The following is a 15,644-nucleotide window of genomic DNA, read 5'->3' on the forward strand; positions in this document are numbered from 1 at the left end:
GACGGAAATGAAAAAATGGGACAATCTTTGTGGGACGGAGGGAGTACTATTTAGGAGTAGTATACATTAAAAATTTTAAACCACATTATATTAATGATTTATATAACTATATCAACTATCGTAGCTTTGATTGGATAAATACATCCAAGAATTACTACGATTCTGCACCACAAGAAAACGACCTTGTCACAAAGCCGTGGTTTGAAAATATTTCTCAACGTCTGCCAATCGTTCGAATCTCAATTATTATTTCCAACCTGCTATTTTCCTTGCTCAAAGCATTGTTGATCTCATTTGCAAATAAAAATATTAATAAGGCATCTCCAAATGTAAAATTACATTAAAGAGTGAGACATTTCTGTTCCGAAAGAGCTCATCTGTTTCATTTTAAAAAATAAATAGCTCAACTCTTCCTAGCCACATAATAAGACTGTATTACAACACAAAGCTATTCAACATATCCCCAACTTGAAAAAGAATCTTGTGCAGAAACTCCACATACTTCCCCACCACGTCGTCAAACACTCAAGCTTAGCCCAAAGCCAAGCCAACGGCATTTGCCTGCTCACAAGCTCCTGTAATCTATAACTGTCACTTCATCATCTGGAGCATCCAGATCATTGTAGCTGCAAAATTATTGAACTAGGTGAGTTACATTGAAATTCCCCATGATAATAACTATTGCACTAGTATTGGCGAATAAATCACTTCTCACAAAATAAAGTAAGGTTCAATGCCCTAAATTCAAGTGAAGGTCTCAGAGTACTCATTTGCCCACTATCATTGGGCATGTGCTGTAAGACTAACAGACAAAAACCAGCGTTCCAGCTAGCAAGGACCAACCTTCGCATTTGCCGGGGATCCTGCCGAAGTGTATGTGGCATAGCAATTATTGGAGAAGGTCCACCTAACCCATTTCTGCCACCTTCAAATGGGGTAGGCCCCCCTTGGTCTCGTAACATCCGCATAGCAACCTCAGGAGGAGCAGGGACAAAAGGACCCAGTGGACTGCATTCAATAAACTTCATCCAATCAACAACTTATGCATACAAAACATTCTGAAACACTCATAAGAACCATGTCCACTGTGAGTATTGAGAGGAAACAATCCGAACTCACCCAGCACCCGGAACAGGCATCAGCACAGGAGGAGGTATGTCTGAAGAAAAAGCAGTAACAGGAATGCCTTGCCCACCAAAAGAATCAAACATTTGTTCATCCGGGTTGTTCCCAGTGGCACCATCGCCATTGTTAAAATCCCCAGACTGAGGATTCTCAGATCTATCGAAGTGTTCACTGCCATTTGCACGATTATCACGTTCTCTGCGGTTTCCTCTATCATCTTTCATTCTGTTATCTGGACCTGGTCTTCGTCTTTGTTGCTTTTCCCTCTGCAGATGGGCACGTGTCAATAATATGCACCCGAACACTGGAAGACCATAAATTTCCCAACAGGTAACTAAAAATAAGACATACCAAAGAAGGTTGCATGACAGGCGTCCCTCCAGGCGCATTTTCATCACTGCAAGACAACAAACTTTTAGGATTTTGAAGCAAATAGGCAACATAGATATTAAAATGGAAGTACTTACTTCATGTAGTTCTGGAAGTACAACTCTTCACGAACTTTTGATGTCTGTTCCATGACAACTTCTGGGTGTTTCAACTTCAAATGTTTGTGAACAAACTCTGCAGCATGGAAGAGCTTTGTACAACCTTTTGCTCCGCATCCATACTTCCAGCCATATTTTTCATCTCTAATTTTGCGGACATGCGGATCCAAAGCTTCAAGAGCTGCAGCATCTATCTTCTCCTTTGCGGTCATTACTTCCAGTGGATCGAAATTCTTTAGTCTCTCTTCCCAACGAGAATCCAATTTCTTCTCCCACTCGTTTCCATTACCAATTGCATCGGGGTCCTTCCCCTCAACTCTAATATGCCGGAGACCTTTGGCTTCATTTGTTTCAACCAATCCATAATAATCAACTCCATGAATACGCCAGAGATAAGTCAGGAGAGTGTCCAGAAGTTCAGTCCCCTCTAGACCTTTTATTGTATTTAAACCCCTTATGATGATAACTGGACCACTTGAACTTCCATGAGATTTATCTCTGCTCATTCTATCATTATCAGATCGAGATAAAATGTTTTCATCAATTCCCTTTTCCGCATCAAGTTTCCGTACAAGAGCTTGAGCTTGTCCAATGTCAATCTGAATTCTTCTAGTCTCTGAACAGACAGGGTGGGCCTTTGGGGCAGAAGAGAGTTCAGATTCCTTGGCACCACCACGATTGGGCCGCCTTCTTTTTCCATCTGTTTCATCTTCGGAATTAGGATCACTGGATTGTTCTGCCTTGTTTGACGAGGAAGGACTAAAAGCAGGACCTCTTTATACATATAAAATTAGGTCAGATTTGTCTAAATCTATAAAAATGTAAAGACTGCACAAGCACAAAAGTAATTATGCAGGGGGGAAACTTACATATCCAGAGTCCCACCCTGCAGATCATGCTGAAAATCCTTCGCCAACTTCTTTGCAAGTTCATTCCTCCTGAAAAGTGGTCAGCATGTTTAGAACTTTGGATATACACCAAACTGGAAGTTGTATATAAAGGTAGGCTTTTTTCTCGCATGAAGTGGAAGAGAGGCCCAAATAAAAACTTATGCCTGTAAGCTCACCGTTCTATGACAGCGAGCAAGTTCGTCGGATGATATTTGTCTTTCAACCTGAACCAATAAACACACTTGTTAAAGGAAAACTTAGCATAACTTGGAAGGAGGAGAAAAGGAAGTACTGTACCATTCTTCATCTTTATGTGAATTGAAGTAAGTTCGTTTCTGGGTTGATATGTACTCTGTCCGGTACTCTTGATACCTGATCACACTCAGCCATTTGGTAAAATAAACAAAGTAACAGAATGAGAAACTAAAATAAGGAACAATTTAAAGATACACTTTACTTGAAAATGGAGCCCATTTAATAAGGTCAAACTGACAAACTTTAGAGCAACTACAAGCTGACCTGCACTCTGCTTCAGAAGGCAAAATATCATCTTCAAGCTCCTGAATGAACTGCTTGTAAGACATCATTCCTTCCCTGTAGAAAATTCACAAATACATAGATTTAGCTATAGTGTTAAAACAACATTATTCATTATAAAAGAATACTAAAGAAATGAACAGCTATAGATAACATGCAAACTTCAATTGTAGGAAACATTATAAGCATGCACACAGAAGACAACTCTCTTCTGACTTAGCACTTGTACTGGTTCTAATTTCAACTTTTCTAGGTGTCAGTTGTGTGTGTGTGTATTCTGAAAACTCTCTCTGTTACCTCATATATTTGCCTTATTTATACTTATTTAGGTTTGGAATAAGGTGATTGAGATAAGTGTGACTAGAGTTGGAAACTCACACAACCAAACTAAAATATAAGAACTGAATGTACGAGAAGAAAAAAAACTATTAAACCTGAATAAAACCTCAGATGTTCTAAAAAATTTCTGCCAAAATCATACAGGCATAGCATGTGCGAGGAAAACAGTCAGTTGAACACTCAGATAAGTTTTCAATGGCCCTAAACAACCCCAACCCCTGCTACATAAATAACAAATCACTAGGGCTTGGGAAACAAAAACCAGCTTCATCGCTTCATTATAAGCCGAGATGACTATATTGATTGTGTGTCGAGAATCAATTTCTTACAACCGAATTTGTCACGGTGAAGAGCAATAATAAGTCTAGAAAAGGACAGGGACTATAAGTTTGGTAACATTCATAAACTTCTTACAATTTCATGCATATGTATATGTTAACTATTTTTATCATTCCAACCAACACCAAATAGCAGATAGCTTGTCAGGACTAGGGAACTCAATGGAGAACCACTGTTCACAAAAAACTGGATATAAAAGGCTAAGACTGAAAGAAAATGACTTTACTATAATTGCATGTGATTGCATCAAAACAAAGCATACGCAACACACTTTATGAAAGGCTGAATTTAGTACAATAGTCAGAATACAGTAAATTGCTTGCTTTTTACCTCTGGGTTCCAACAGCACCAAATGTATCAGCAAAAGCACCACGCCCGGAATCCCAATCTACATAAAAGAAGATCAAAATGAAAAACATAGGGCAAGTAACATAGAAATTTAAAGCTAGGGAACACACCCAAATGACATCCTAGGAAGCCCACGGTGTATATATTCAGCAAAGTATGAATGCATGAGTGAAATATCTAAGATTGCATTCGGATTAGGGAATTAAGGGTGGATTGGGAGAGTATACTTCAAATACATAGTTAAAATCCACTAATCTGGTTCGACCAAAAAAAGCAACCCATTGTGATTATTTAGTTAATTTTGTCTAAATTTGTTGTTCTCTCACAAACCGAGGTCATAAATTCACCCACGCACTACAAGATAATCAAACACAGAACACAGCACATATCACACATTACACTAGCACACCACATAGTACTATATACTATGCTCAACATGCAAACAAACACGTGCACAAACCCATATGCAACCCACATTGCACACACATTTCACACTAATATATTAGACATATTTTCTGAATTTACAATCATATAGTATCGTATATTACATACAAATTAGCTACAATGTTTCTTACTTTATGTATTAATAGTATAACCATGGTGATTGAAAAAATTTAAAACAATTTGTTAAACGTTGCCATTCAATAAATTGCAGGGTTTGAAATTCTGTACAGAAATCCACACACTAACCAAAACAAGAGATTTTAAATTCATTTGAAATCCCTTGGAATTGCAAATTCCTAAATTCAAGTCAATCTTAAATTTCTGAGTATTCTCTCAACTTGCAAGTTGAATGAGGTCACTGAAATATTGCATCAAACGGGGAAATGAAAAGGTTGCGAGGTAAGAGAAGTATTGCATTTTTTAATGAGAATAAAAACACTGATTTTGTGGAGAGCGACTAGGATTAATCGTACATTCTGTGTTTTCTATTTAAATTCCCGATCCAGGGCTCACTTGGAACAAAGTTATCTTATTTCAAAAAAATCAAATAAGATTAATCATTTGCATACCAAAACCACCAAACAAGTGAAAAAAATATTGAGAAAACCCATGCACTGCAATTGAATTGTAAAAGTAAAAATTATAATTTTGGAGTCCATTATTTTCCTGCCCTTTGGAAGGCGAAAAATTGAACCTTGGCTGCAAAGCTGAATTTCTACAGCAGCAAAGTCAAAGTCTAAAGTGACTGAACATCAATATTGGAATGGAGAATTTAATCATAGTGCAAGTTGAACTCTGTCCTTTCTGTTCTATATTTTCAGCAGGAAGCAGCTAATTGTAATAACTGAGGTTTTAGTACTAAGAAAGCTTCTACTATTTCTCAACATTTCTGCATCATCTGTCAGTAATTTAATCAGAAACATCTACACCGATATACAAATAATCATGCAGGTAAACAACTTAACCAGTATCTCCTAATCTAGAAACTAGAAAGACAGGAGATAGATGCAAAAAAGATGAGTCTTAACTATAAGTATGTTGATGAATAAAAATAGGTCACAGGATTAAACTTAATCAGCTACTATTATCGCATCAATAAACTTAAATTGTACTATATTGAAAGTGACAGTTCACTAGATGCATCGCAACTTTCAAAGCACAAGCAAGCTCCTTCATGAGCTCATGTATGACTACAGAGAGAGTACTAAGGCCAAAAATCTCTCACTTTATGGCTAATGAGGATGGTCTCATTGACTCCTCTCAGCAATAAGCAACAAGCATACACCATTACCATCTTTAGATCACCAAATATTATTGCATTTCTCCAAGTGGCACCTAAAGAGACTTTACCACCAACAACCCCCCTCCCAAATTACGGAGGCAATGGGCCCCCATTAACTATTTTTTTGAATTATATAGTAACTATTGCATTTCCAGATCACATTTCATACTCTAAAGCAATTCTATCTTAAATGAATATGTTCTAACATTGTTATAATATGTACTGTGATTCTTATTGTCTTCAACTTTTCTTGGTTCTATCACTGCAAATTCATTCTTTAATACCATTGTTCCAAATTCATCTATTTCAGCTTCTATCATAGCTCATGAGATACATCGGAGGCTTGAGAAAAAGGTTTCCAACAAGATCCATTTATTATATTACACTATCTCCAGATTGTTCTTTACTTCCAGCCACCAATGATGGACTAAACTAGAAGACAATAAAATCATTTTCACTATAATATTTAATTTAATTTTTGATATTCTGGGGATGGGTTGGCACAATCTAGCATCAAAAGTTCAGGGTACTGGGAGCGAAATTGCAACACAGATTATCAAGGTAGTATAAGTGCTAACATTATGGACAACTTAGAGATACATAATGGTAATATGGAAACACCATTTTATCCAGTAAGAAAATTCAATATGGAAAAGTTGATATGATTAATGAAGATAATAGAAATCACATAAAGAATACATATCCCAATATCATTAACAGTGAAAAATACAGACGCACCGCCTTGGTAGCCACCACCTCCGCGGCCCATATACCGACCATGTGGTCTTTCATCAGGATAGCCAGGTCTGCCTCCATTGTCACGATCATATCCACCAGGATAGTCATAGCCAAACCTGAACCAAATATCATATGTCACTACAACCTTGTTGAGCAGCGCAATGAAATCATTCTATATAAAAAATGCACCTATTTTCATACAGAAGGAACTAAGTAAAATGTGAACACTACTATACTCCTATTAGCAGATAAAAGAACATGTAATGGTATTCAGAGATGCAAAGGAGGAATCCAGTGCTCACGCTTAGAAGTTAGAGGCGTAACTTAAACAAGATGCATAAACTCAAGAACATTTATATATTTAACCCCCCTATTCGTTGCATTGGATAGTCTGCACTGCGTAGAATCGTAACCAAAAATCTGAATCCCTGGCTAAACTGATTATTGGAAGTTTACAAGCAGGCCCTTAAGGATAATCATACAAATACGAAACTTGAATTTATAAATACACGAGAAACCAAGTACCTAGCCATCTAATCAACGTTCTCCATAAAATCCTAACCATGTTACTATAGAACCAATAGGTATAGTGGCAGACATAAACAACACTGAGCTGTCGGAGAGTAATCATAGCTAAATTAACCAAATGTGCAACGCACCTTCGATCCCCAGGCCCATATCCTCCCCTGGGACTCCCCCTCCTGCCATCATGACCATCGTCCCTCCTCCGCTTGTAGGGAGGAAACGGCGGAGACCTTCTAGGAGGCGGAGAATGCGGACCTCCTCCGCGTCGGTCACGATACGGAGGTGGAGGGGGGCTCGGACTCATCCTGCCGCGCTTATGGTAATCTCTCTCACGCGGCGGGGGAGGAGGCGGCGATCGGTTGCGATCATAGTATTCGCGGCGCGGAGGGCGGTCATAGTCCCGGTCATCACGGCGATCTCGGGAGTCGCGGTCGCGTATGGCGCGGCGCGGCGGCTGAGGCGGAGGAGGCGGCGGTGATGCGTCGGCCGGGGTAGTATCGAAGGGAGCGGCTTCGGGAGGCTTTTCGTCGGTACTCGTTTCTCGGCGGAGGTCGATATCATCCTCGGTGGCGCTCAGAACTTCGGCCATCGGCGAGGATTGAGTGTCGAAACCCTAATTTGCTGCTTTAACACTATTACTATTGCTAGTGCGGTGCCCAGATTTGAAGATTGGGTTGGGGATTTTCACATACCAAATTTAATTATGCATTGCGACATTTACATTAATAGCCCTTGAAACCTCATGCTTTACCTTGAGGTATAAAATGGCTGCAAAATAAATTACAGTTGAAGACAAAAGAAAACTATGCATCGTATAACTAGTTATCATTTCACGACACTACTAAATCAACTGACTGTTTATAATTTCACGACATTACTTAATCAAGTAACTCTTACCATTTTCATCCCATGGCATAACTTTTTTACATAAACATATGGGAATGTAATAGTTTAATAACTAATTTTAAAGTTACAGCGTACATTCATTCTGTTGTTGTTAGGTGGCAAAAAAATGCAATATTGTAAATACTAAAATACAATATATATTTGTAGAAGCTATAAATGAATTTCGACGGATTGCATTTTTGTTATGCAAATTGCATTTTTTATTGTTGACTTTTGCATTTTAGATATTGACTGTTTAATTTGCATTTTATATATAGACGGATTTCATTTATACATGTGAATGCAAAACTTAACAATAAAAAATGCAATTATGTGAAAATGCAAAACTCAACATTATAAAATGCAATTTACCTACAATTAAAATACAATCTGCAGAAATGCATATACAACTAGATTGTATTTTTGTGTTTAAAATATTGCATGTTTTGTGCCACATGACAGCACCAGATTGGATGTACGTTGTGACTCTAAATAAGGAGGCACCCTAGTGCTCCCCTATTTCGAACTATTCTATTTTATTAGTTGACGTGAATACAAAGATTTAGTTATTCATTAAAATTAGTAAAGCTATTTTATTACATTCTTTATGCCAATACTATTTTGAATAATGTCATTCTATTATTATGAATATATGTACATCAAAAATATATTAATAAAAGTGAAAATTATGTTATTTTTTTATTAATTTTCTACTTATATTAACTTTTTTTTTAATAATTACTTGATATATCTGAGTGTTAATTGACATGTCATTAAAGGTGAAAAAAAGACAAACGTAGTAGTATCAATTTTGGTCTGTAGCATTTGAAAATATTTTTTGGGTCCATGAATTTAGATTTAATATCATTTGAATTACTTTTTCACTGTTACAAATTTATTTGGGGCGAAAATACCCTCAAACCCATAACGGATATTTCAGTTTATTTACTATATCTTCTTCATTAAAATACTAAGATGACGTCCTTTTTATATTCGCGAACTTTGCCAAAATTTTACTTATGTCCTAGTTTTAACTCCTTGAAAAAAAATGGAATCTGTCTGGTGAGATCAAGGGAGTTTTTTTTTTTTTTTTTTTTTTAAATTAACTCCAATATGAAGGAGGAAATTACAAATAAACTCATAAGGACATAAGGAAGGAGGAAATTACAACTGATGTCAAGAGGGCTTGAACTCGGCACCTCATACACTAATGTCTAAGCTCATTGCCGCTAGGACAAAGGCTCTGGACAAAAGATCAAGGGAGTTTAACAAGGTGATATTTCTGATGTTACGTGCGGTTCCACTGTGAAATCTGTTATTGTTCAAATTTTAAACAAAGAGATTTAGAAAATTTTGAATTAAATATGGATTCAAGCTATGAAGATTGTTCTTCTCAAGATTCATCATTTTTAAAGACAGCAACTACGAATTTCATCCATGCTTCCTTGAACTTTGTTGTGACTCAAATACCACTCACCGGAAAAACTAATCTAGTTAAAGAACTGAGGATTTTTCCAGATACTCGATCCATCCATGAAATATTGTCTAAGTTTGATTCGGTATGAATTTTAAGAAATGTGAAGAAAAATTAGTGGAAAGTGGGGTCCATCTACTAAGAATAGGAAAAAAAATTCAAAGTGGACAACTTTTCATGGACAAACCAAATGGCAAAACTGGACAATATTTCACGAACGAAGGAGTAGAAGATTGCGACCAAGAGTTAAGGATTTTAATTTGACAACAGAGCTTTATGAATCAAGGAGAGAGGATGTGAAATTATCGTCTTGAAGAGCGAAAGAGGATAAGAGAGAAAGACTCACCTAGGATCGAACTAGAGAAAGAATTGAAGCTCGAACCACAAATAATATTGAGTGAACTGCCTAATTGAGCCCTACACTTGTATGCTCTCATTTTTGCGGTACCTAAACAAAATTAATATCACCAGCGGTACCCGGACTTGTAATTATGCACGTTTGAAGGTTTTTTACACTTTTCGTCACTTTTTCTGGACATTATAACCCCCGAATGGGTGAAGGACTAATTCGTCCACACAAAATCTTTCTCTGTCTACAGCTGCCAGCCTGCGCAGACATCATTCATCTTCTTACTTTTCTTCTTCCCAAGATTGGGAACTAGACTTGTACGCTACATCATTCGTCCACATTTGAATTTTTTTGTGCATCTCTTCTTCATCTCTTCCTCCCTCTTTTGTTCTTTTATTTGCATCTTGGGTTTGTATATTTTGCAGTTGTACGACCGCCACCATAGAAATGTCGACGTTGTCTACTAATGGTTCGGAACAAGGAAATGGGTGTAGGTGGCTAAGATTCCAGTATGAGAAGTGTTGGTGTCGGGAAAGAGCTTGTTTGAAAATAGTTGCCGATTCGAGGCGAGCATCGTACGGGATGTTGTACTTTGTGTGCGAGAAGAAAGGAAAAATTGGTGGGTGCAATTTCTTCCGGTGGAGTGTTTGAGAGACTGCCCAACCGAAGAAGGTCCGACGGAGTGTTTGAGAGACTATCCAACCGAAGGAAAAGTTCAAAGCAATGGAAATTTCAGTGAAGAAGGTAGAGGTAGAAGCAACGACAGATTGATTGTTTTACTTGCTTTTGGTGGTTTTCTTTTTGCACTTTTTGCCTTTCTGATTACTTTGATAAAGTAATCAGTATGTTGTGTTGTAATGTAATCAAATAAGTTTAGTTTGTCATCAATTACCCACCTCTAATCTCAACAACACACAGAATGAGCACTGAAACCTAACAAAAGAGAACATTATTTTGCATACCCAAGAAATTAAAATCACAAAGATAGGTGCCCAAATTTTGTGGAAATGGAGTCTGACGGTGGATTAGGTTCTTCCATCTCTTCCGGCGAATTAGGTTCTTCTTCAATCTGCTTACTCTTTGTACATGAACTAATATTAAATCATTTCAAACTTTGTCCAAAAATCCACTCAAATCAAAATGTAGATGAAAAGGCTGGCAGCTGTGGCAGCTGTAGACAGAGAAAGATATTGTGTGGACGAATTAGCCCTTCACCCATTGGGGGGTTATAATGTCCAGAAAAAGTGACGAAAAGTGTAAAAAACCTTCAAACGTGCATAACTACAAGTCTGGGTACCGCTGGTAATATTAATTTTGTTTAGACACCGCAAAAGTGAGAGCATACAAGTCTAGGGCCCAATTAGGTAGTTCACTCAATAATATTTTGGCAAAGTTCACGGAAAAAAAAAATATTTTCTCAATATTTTAATAAATAAGACAGTAAATAGACATAATTGCTCTTTATGGTCTTGATTCTTGAAGATATTTTTGCAAAAAAAAATAAAAATTTGAAACATTGAAAAAGTAGCTCAAATAATATTAAATCGAAGTTCATTAATCTTAGATTCTAATAAGATACTTTCAAATGTTACGAGTTAAATTTGATACCTTGACAATGTTTGTGGACCCAAAAAAATGTTGCCTCTTAAATTTGTACTTACTATATATTTACTAATAACAAATACATTTACCAAAAGGAAGTATTTCACTTATAGTGGATGGTCTAAAAAGGAATACACATCACATATAATAGGACAGTGAGACTTAAGGAAAATTGATACGTTAATATTTTAATTTTGAACTTTGTGGATTGTGGGTGAATAAATTTGATGATTTAAATAACTATTTATTATTCTTTCCATTTCACTTTAGGAGTTTCGATTTATCATTTTTAGCTGTTCCATTTGAGGAGTTCCAGATGGAATATTCCATAAATAATATTAATAGACATCACATTCTATTAACTTTTTTCACTCACATTTTATTATAAAATTAATATATAAAAATAGTATCCACATTCCACTATTTATTTTCTTAAACTTTACTTTTAGTAAAATTAATGGGACTCTGTATGGAGTATTTAATTTAATTTAATGTACTTTATTGTTTGGTATCGTCTAAAAACTACTAAAAGTATGGTAGCTATGTCATGTTTCCACTAGACATGATACCATTATGATAGTTATCATAGTTTTGATTAGTTAATTTACGTATATTAGGTGTTTGGTAGATTAAGATAATTGTGAGTTATCTTATTATAGTGTTTGGTATAAGTCATAAGCAATGATTAAAATTATGATTACCAAAATTATCCTCGTTAAAATTAATGATGATAATTGTGCAGAAAGGCGATGAACAGATCTCATTTTTCAAAATTGTGCAGAAAATAATTAGCAGATCTCAATACAGAAAACAGTTCAACAACTATGAATTTAGAAGGTAATCAATGCCAAAGCGAAACACAACTTCTGATTTATTTTCAAGCAAAATCAACCATGAAAACTTCTGATTCATTTTCAAGCAAAATCAACCATGAAAAAATCTATCCCATGAACCACACAAAGCACTGTGCCCTGTAAAACTTGTGGATGTAAGCACCTCATGCAGAGGTACTCAACTTCAACAAACTCAAAATGCCCAAAGTTTACAAAAATATGCAAACAAAATGCAGTCAGTAGCTGCAATGTGTCCAATATATCTCAATTTGTCACACAATTACAGATTGGAGAAATAGGATGACAAATTAGTGACTTGTTGAAATAGTCCAAGAGATTCGAGGGGTTATTCAAGGTATTTCAGCCGTCAAGAGCTTGTAGTCGGGAGCTTGTTGAAATAGTCCTAACCTTGATTCAGAAATTCCTGCCGTTGGGAGCTTGTAGTCGCCGGAAGCTTTCGAGTCGCCAGAAGAAATGGAGGGAACCAGATTGAGAGAATTTAGGAAGAGCTCTCTATCGCTATTTTTGTGAAGAAGAAGAACATTGTTTGCATCAGTTTTGGTGTAGGGGTAGACATTTTGACGGGTATAATTGTAATTTGCTAAATTAACTAGGCTTCCATGATAAATAACATAAGATTTTGGATATTTACAAATATGATCAAAACATAGGATTTTGGTTGGGCTTTGTGCGGGCCAAATACAAAACACTGGCTATTGGTAACATAACTACCAAACACACAAATAAACCCAGATTACTCTCTTATCTAGCGAAACATAGCTACCAAACGTAGCCTTAATTAATTGTTCAATCGGAACGCATTTTCTCTATGTGCATGAATCTGATCTTCCTGCAGAGTTCATTGAATTTTGCAATCCAGGGTAAATGGAGGGTGGAATTACGGCGGAGGAATTGTCGACTATCGGCGGCATAGCCACCGTCTCGCTGCTGCACTCCTTCATCCCCACTCACTGGCTCCCGTTTTCTATTGTCGGCCGCGCTCAGAAATGGACGCTTTCTCGAACTCTTCTCGTTAGTAAGTCATTTACTAATTACTATGCCACTGTTTGGTCTTCTCAGGGGAAAACGCCTACCGCCAAGCCTCGTGATTTTTTTCAGTTTTGATTTTGATTTTGATTGCGTGAGAAAGTTTAGCTGACTTTCTTTAATTAATCTCATAATTTGCTGCACTTAGCTTTAAATGGGCTAATTGTGGGTAGTCGGAGTTGAATTTTTTCAGAGTTAAGAAATGGCATAGTGGACTATTTATGTGTGAAGCGGTTTTAGTGTTGTTTGTTAAGTAAGCCAATATGGTTTTAACATTTTGTTTCATTTGTATTTGTTAACTACTGCTGCGTAGTATACCATGTTTCAATGTGAATGTAGCAAGTGATCTTGTATCTTGGAAAAATATAATCGTTTATGCTCCTTGAAAAACAGTGAGTCTTTGCACCTGAAACACAAGTATCTAAATCCCCTTATTTAGGACTTGCACTTTCTTGGATGGTTGGACATATATATACCCCTCCTCAAATTCTCCAGTTAAGAATTTCATTAGGGTGGATTCACACAAGTTTTTGCATAAATTTAATTGAAATGAAATTTAGTAATACTGCATTGTCTTGATGAATGAAATGGTTGTGTTGTAAACTAAAGAGACATCTCATGTTCTTATTTATTTAGAAAGTGATGATAAAATCAGTCCTTTACCTACATACTGACTTTGTAATCTTAAATTGGTTACTTTTTAGTATTTGGCTGGCTTTCATTTTATCTCCGTGCTTAAGGTCCTTGCAAAGTTAAGTCATACTACATCTCAGTTTCTTTTTATAGAATTGTTTTACTACTATTGTGCACCATTTTCTAGTAACTACGATGGTGGTGAGCGCTAATAGTTTGTATGTTTGCAGCTGCATTTGGGGCAGTCTTGCATGTGCTATCCACTTCACTGCTTGGCATAACTGCAATCACCATAACAAACACTATAGCCGGAGAGGAAACTGTGCATAAACTTGCATCTTTGTTACTCATTTTTCTTGGTGGTGGTTACATCGCGTTGTTTCTAACTGGAAAGGGTGGTCATAGCCATTCTCACAATCAACCAATGGAAAAAATGGCTTTTGCCGGTCTTGTTCTTGTCCCTGCATTGTCTCCTTGTGCAACCACTCTTCCAGTATTTCTTGCTGTTGGAAACTCATCCTCTATGATGGTGCTTGCTATTATAGTTCTATTAATTAGGTACGGAATAGGTTGTTTGGTTTCTAGATTTTGCCTTTTTGTTGTCAAATGTTTATATAACCAGTTAACCACAAGCTGTTCAATTGATTATTTCTCAAATAATATACTCCCTCAGTCCTGCATAAAGCTTATCATTTCCTTTTCGGCACATGATTTTATGTAGTGTTGTTTTGTGGGTTGAGTGGAGAGAGAAAAAGTAGAGGTAATGGTGGTTCCATTTAAGGAAATGTGTCACTTTAAGTGAGACGCCCTGAAAAGGAAAATGAGTCACTTTATGTGGGACGGAGGAAGTATTAACTTAACTTATTAGTTTATGGATTGTAGTTATAATACAATGTGAAAACTCCAGGTGTTTCGGTTCATGCTTATGAATCTTTCTAATGTGTGATGATTCTCTTTCCTTTGTTCTGCAATTTTTACCTTAAAAGAGATCAAATGACTTAGTTATTTGATCTGTCTAACCAATGTATAGTTTATGACACAACCTTTGTGGTTAAAGTTTCGACTCTTCTTGGTCAGAAGAGCTTCACGCTGATAAAAATCATACCAGGTTGTTGATAGTTTTAGCGAAAAGCCCACCATCGAAGTATTTGAGGTTGCATGTGGAGAATTTTCTGGTTTGGATGGAAAAAGGTACCTCTCCAGTACTTTTCGTGAATGACAAAAAACTTATGTGAGTCCATCCTAATTAAATCCATTTGGGATCATCAATCTCTAATAAGGGTTTTAATAATCTCCAAGTGAGACTTAAGTAGGGTTGATGCACCGTGCATCTGGATGTACTGGTTTGTGCCTCTTTCTGGATTATATGTTGTAGATACAAGAGCATATGTGCAATGGGACCTTGCACTAGTACCTTTGTTGATCTCGGAATTCATGCTACTAAATCTTAGTTACAAATATACTTGCTATCCACCAAAATACTCAAAAACAAATGCATGCAGCCTTAACATGGTATTTTGTTGCATTGCAGCACGATAACTGTAATGACTTCTCTAGTGGCCCTCTCATTCTATGGTGCAAGTCAGCTCAAGTTCCACTGGGTCGAGCGCTATGACAAGCTTCTTGTAGGATTAGTTCTATGTTTCATTGGAGTTCTGACCCTTATTTTTCATGACCATGATGGAGACGCCGGTTCAACCAGAGAGCATTTGCATCGGAAGATAATCTCATTGTAAGCATGGAAACAGATGTGTTCTGTGTTTCTA

General features: G+C 36.7%; 2 protein-coding genes across 2 annotated transcripts; one reads left to right on the plus strand and one right to left on the minus strand.

Annotated features, from left to right (window-relative positions):
- Positions 1 to 293: 293 nt before the first annotated feature.
- On the minus strand, positions 294 to 7,745 carry LOC125221967 (serrate RNA effector molecule-like). The gene is made up of 12 exons (XM_048124325.2): positions 7,190 to 7,745; positions 6,531 to 6,646; positions 4,049 to 4,106; positions 3,023 to 3,097; positions 2,801 to 2,875; positions 2,680 to 2,727; positions 2,483 to 2,551; positions 1,593 to 2,387; positions 1,477 to 1,522; positions 1,120 to 1,391; positions 844 to 1,008; positions 294 to 626 (listed from the first exon to the last, which is right to left on the minus strand). Exons 1-12 carry the CDS (start codon positions 7,642 to 7,644, stop codon positions 566 to 568), a joined length of 2,235 nt encoding a protein of 744 aa, XP_047980282.1. The 5' UTR covers positions 7,645 to 7,745; the 3' UTR covers positions 294 to 565.
- A 5,338-nt stretch (positions 7,746 to 13,083) lies between these two features.
- On the plus strand, positions 13,084 to 15,614 carry LOC125221310 (uncharacterized). Its single transcript, XM_048123431.1, has 3 exons — positions 13,084 to 13,234; positions 14,109 to 14,436; positions 15,410 to 15,614. Exons 1-3 carry the CDS (start codon positions 13,084 to 13,086, stop codon positions 15,612 to 15,614), a joined length of 684 nt encoding a protein of 227 aa, XP_047979388.1.
- The last annotated feature ends 30 nt before the right edge of the window (positions 15,615 to 15,644 follow it).

The sequence above is a fragment of the Salvia hispanica genome, chromosome 1 (genome assembly GCF_029641045.1).
Source record: "Salvia hispanica isolate PSC_SH4W2 chromosome 1, Shi_PSC_v1, whole genome shotgun sequence".
Taxonomy (NCBI): domain Eukaryota; kingdom Viridiplantae; phylum Streptophyta; class Magnoliopsida; order Lamiales; family Lamiaceae; genus Salvia; species Salvia hispanica.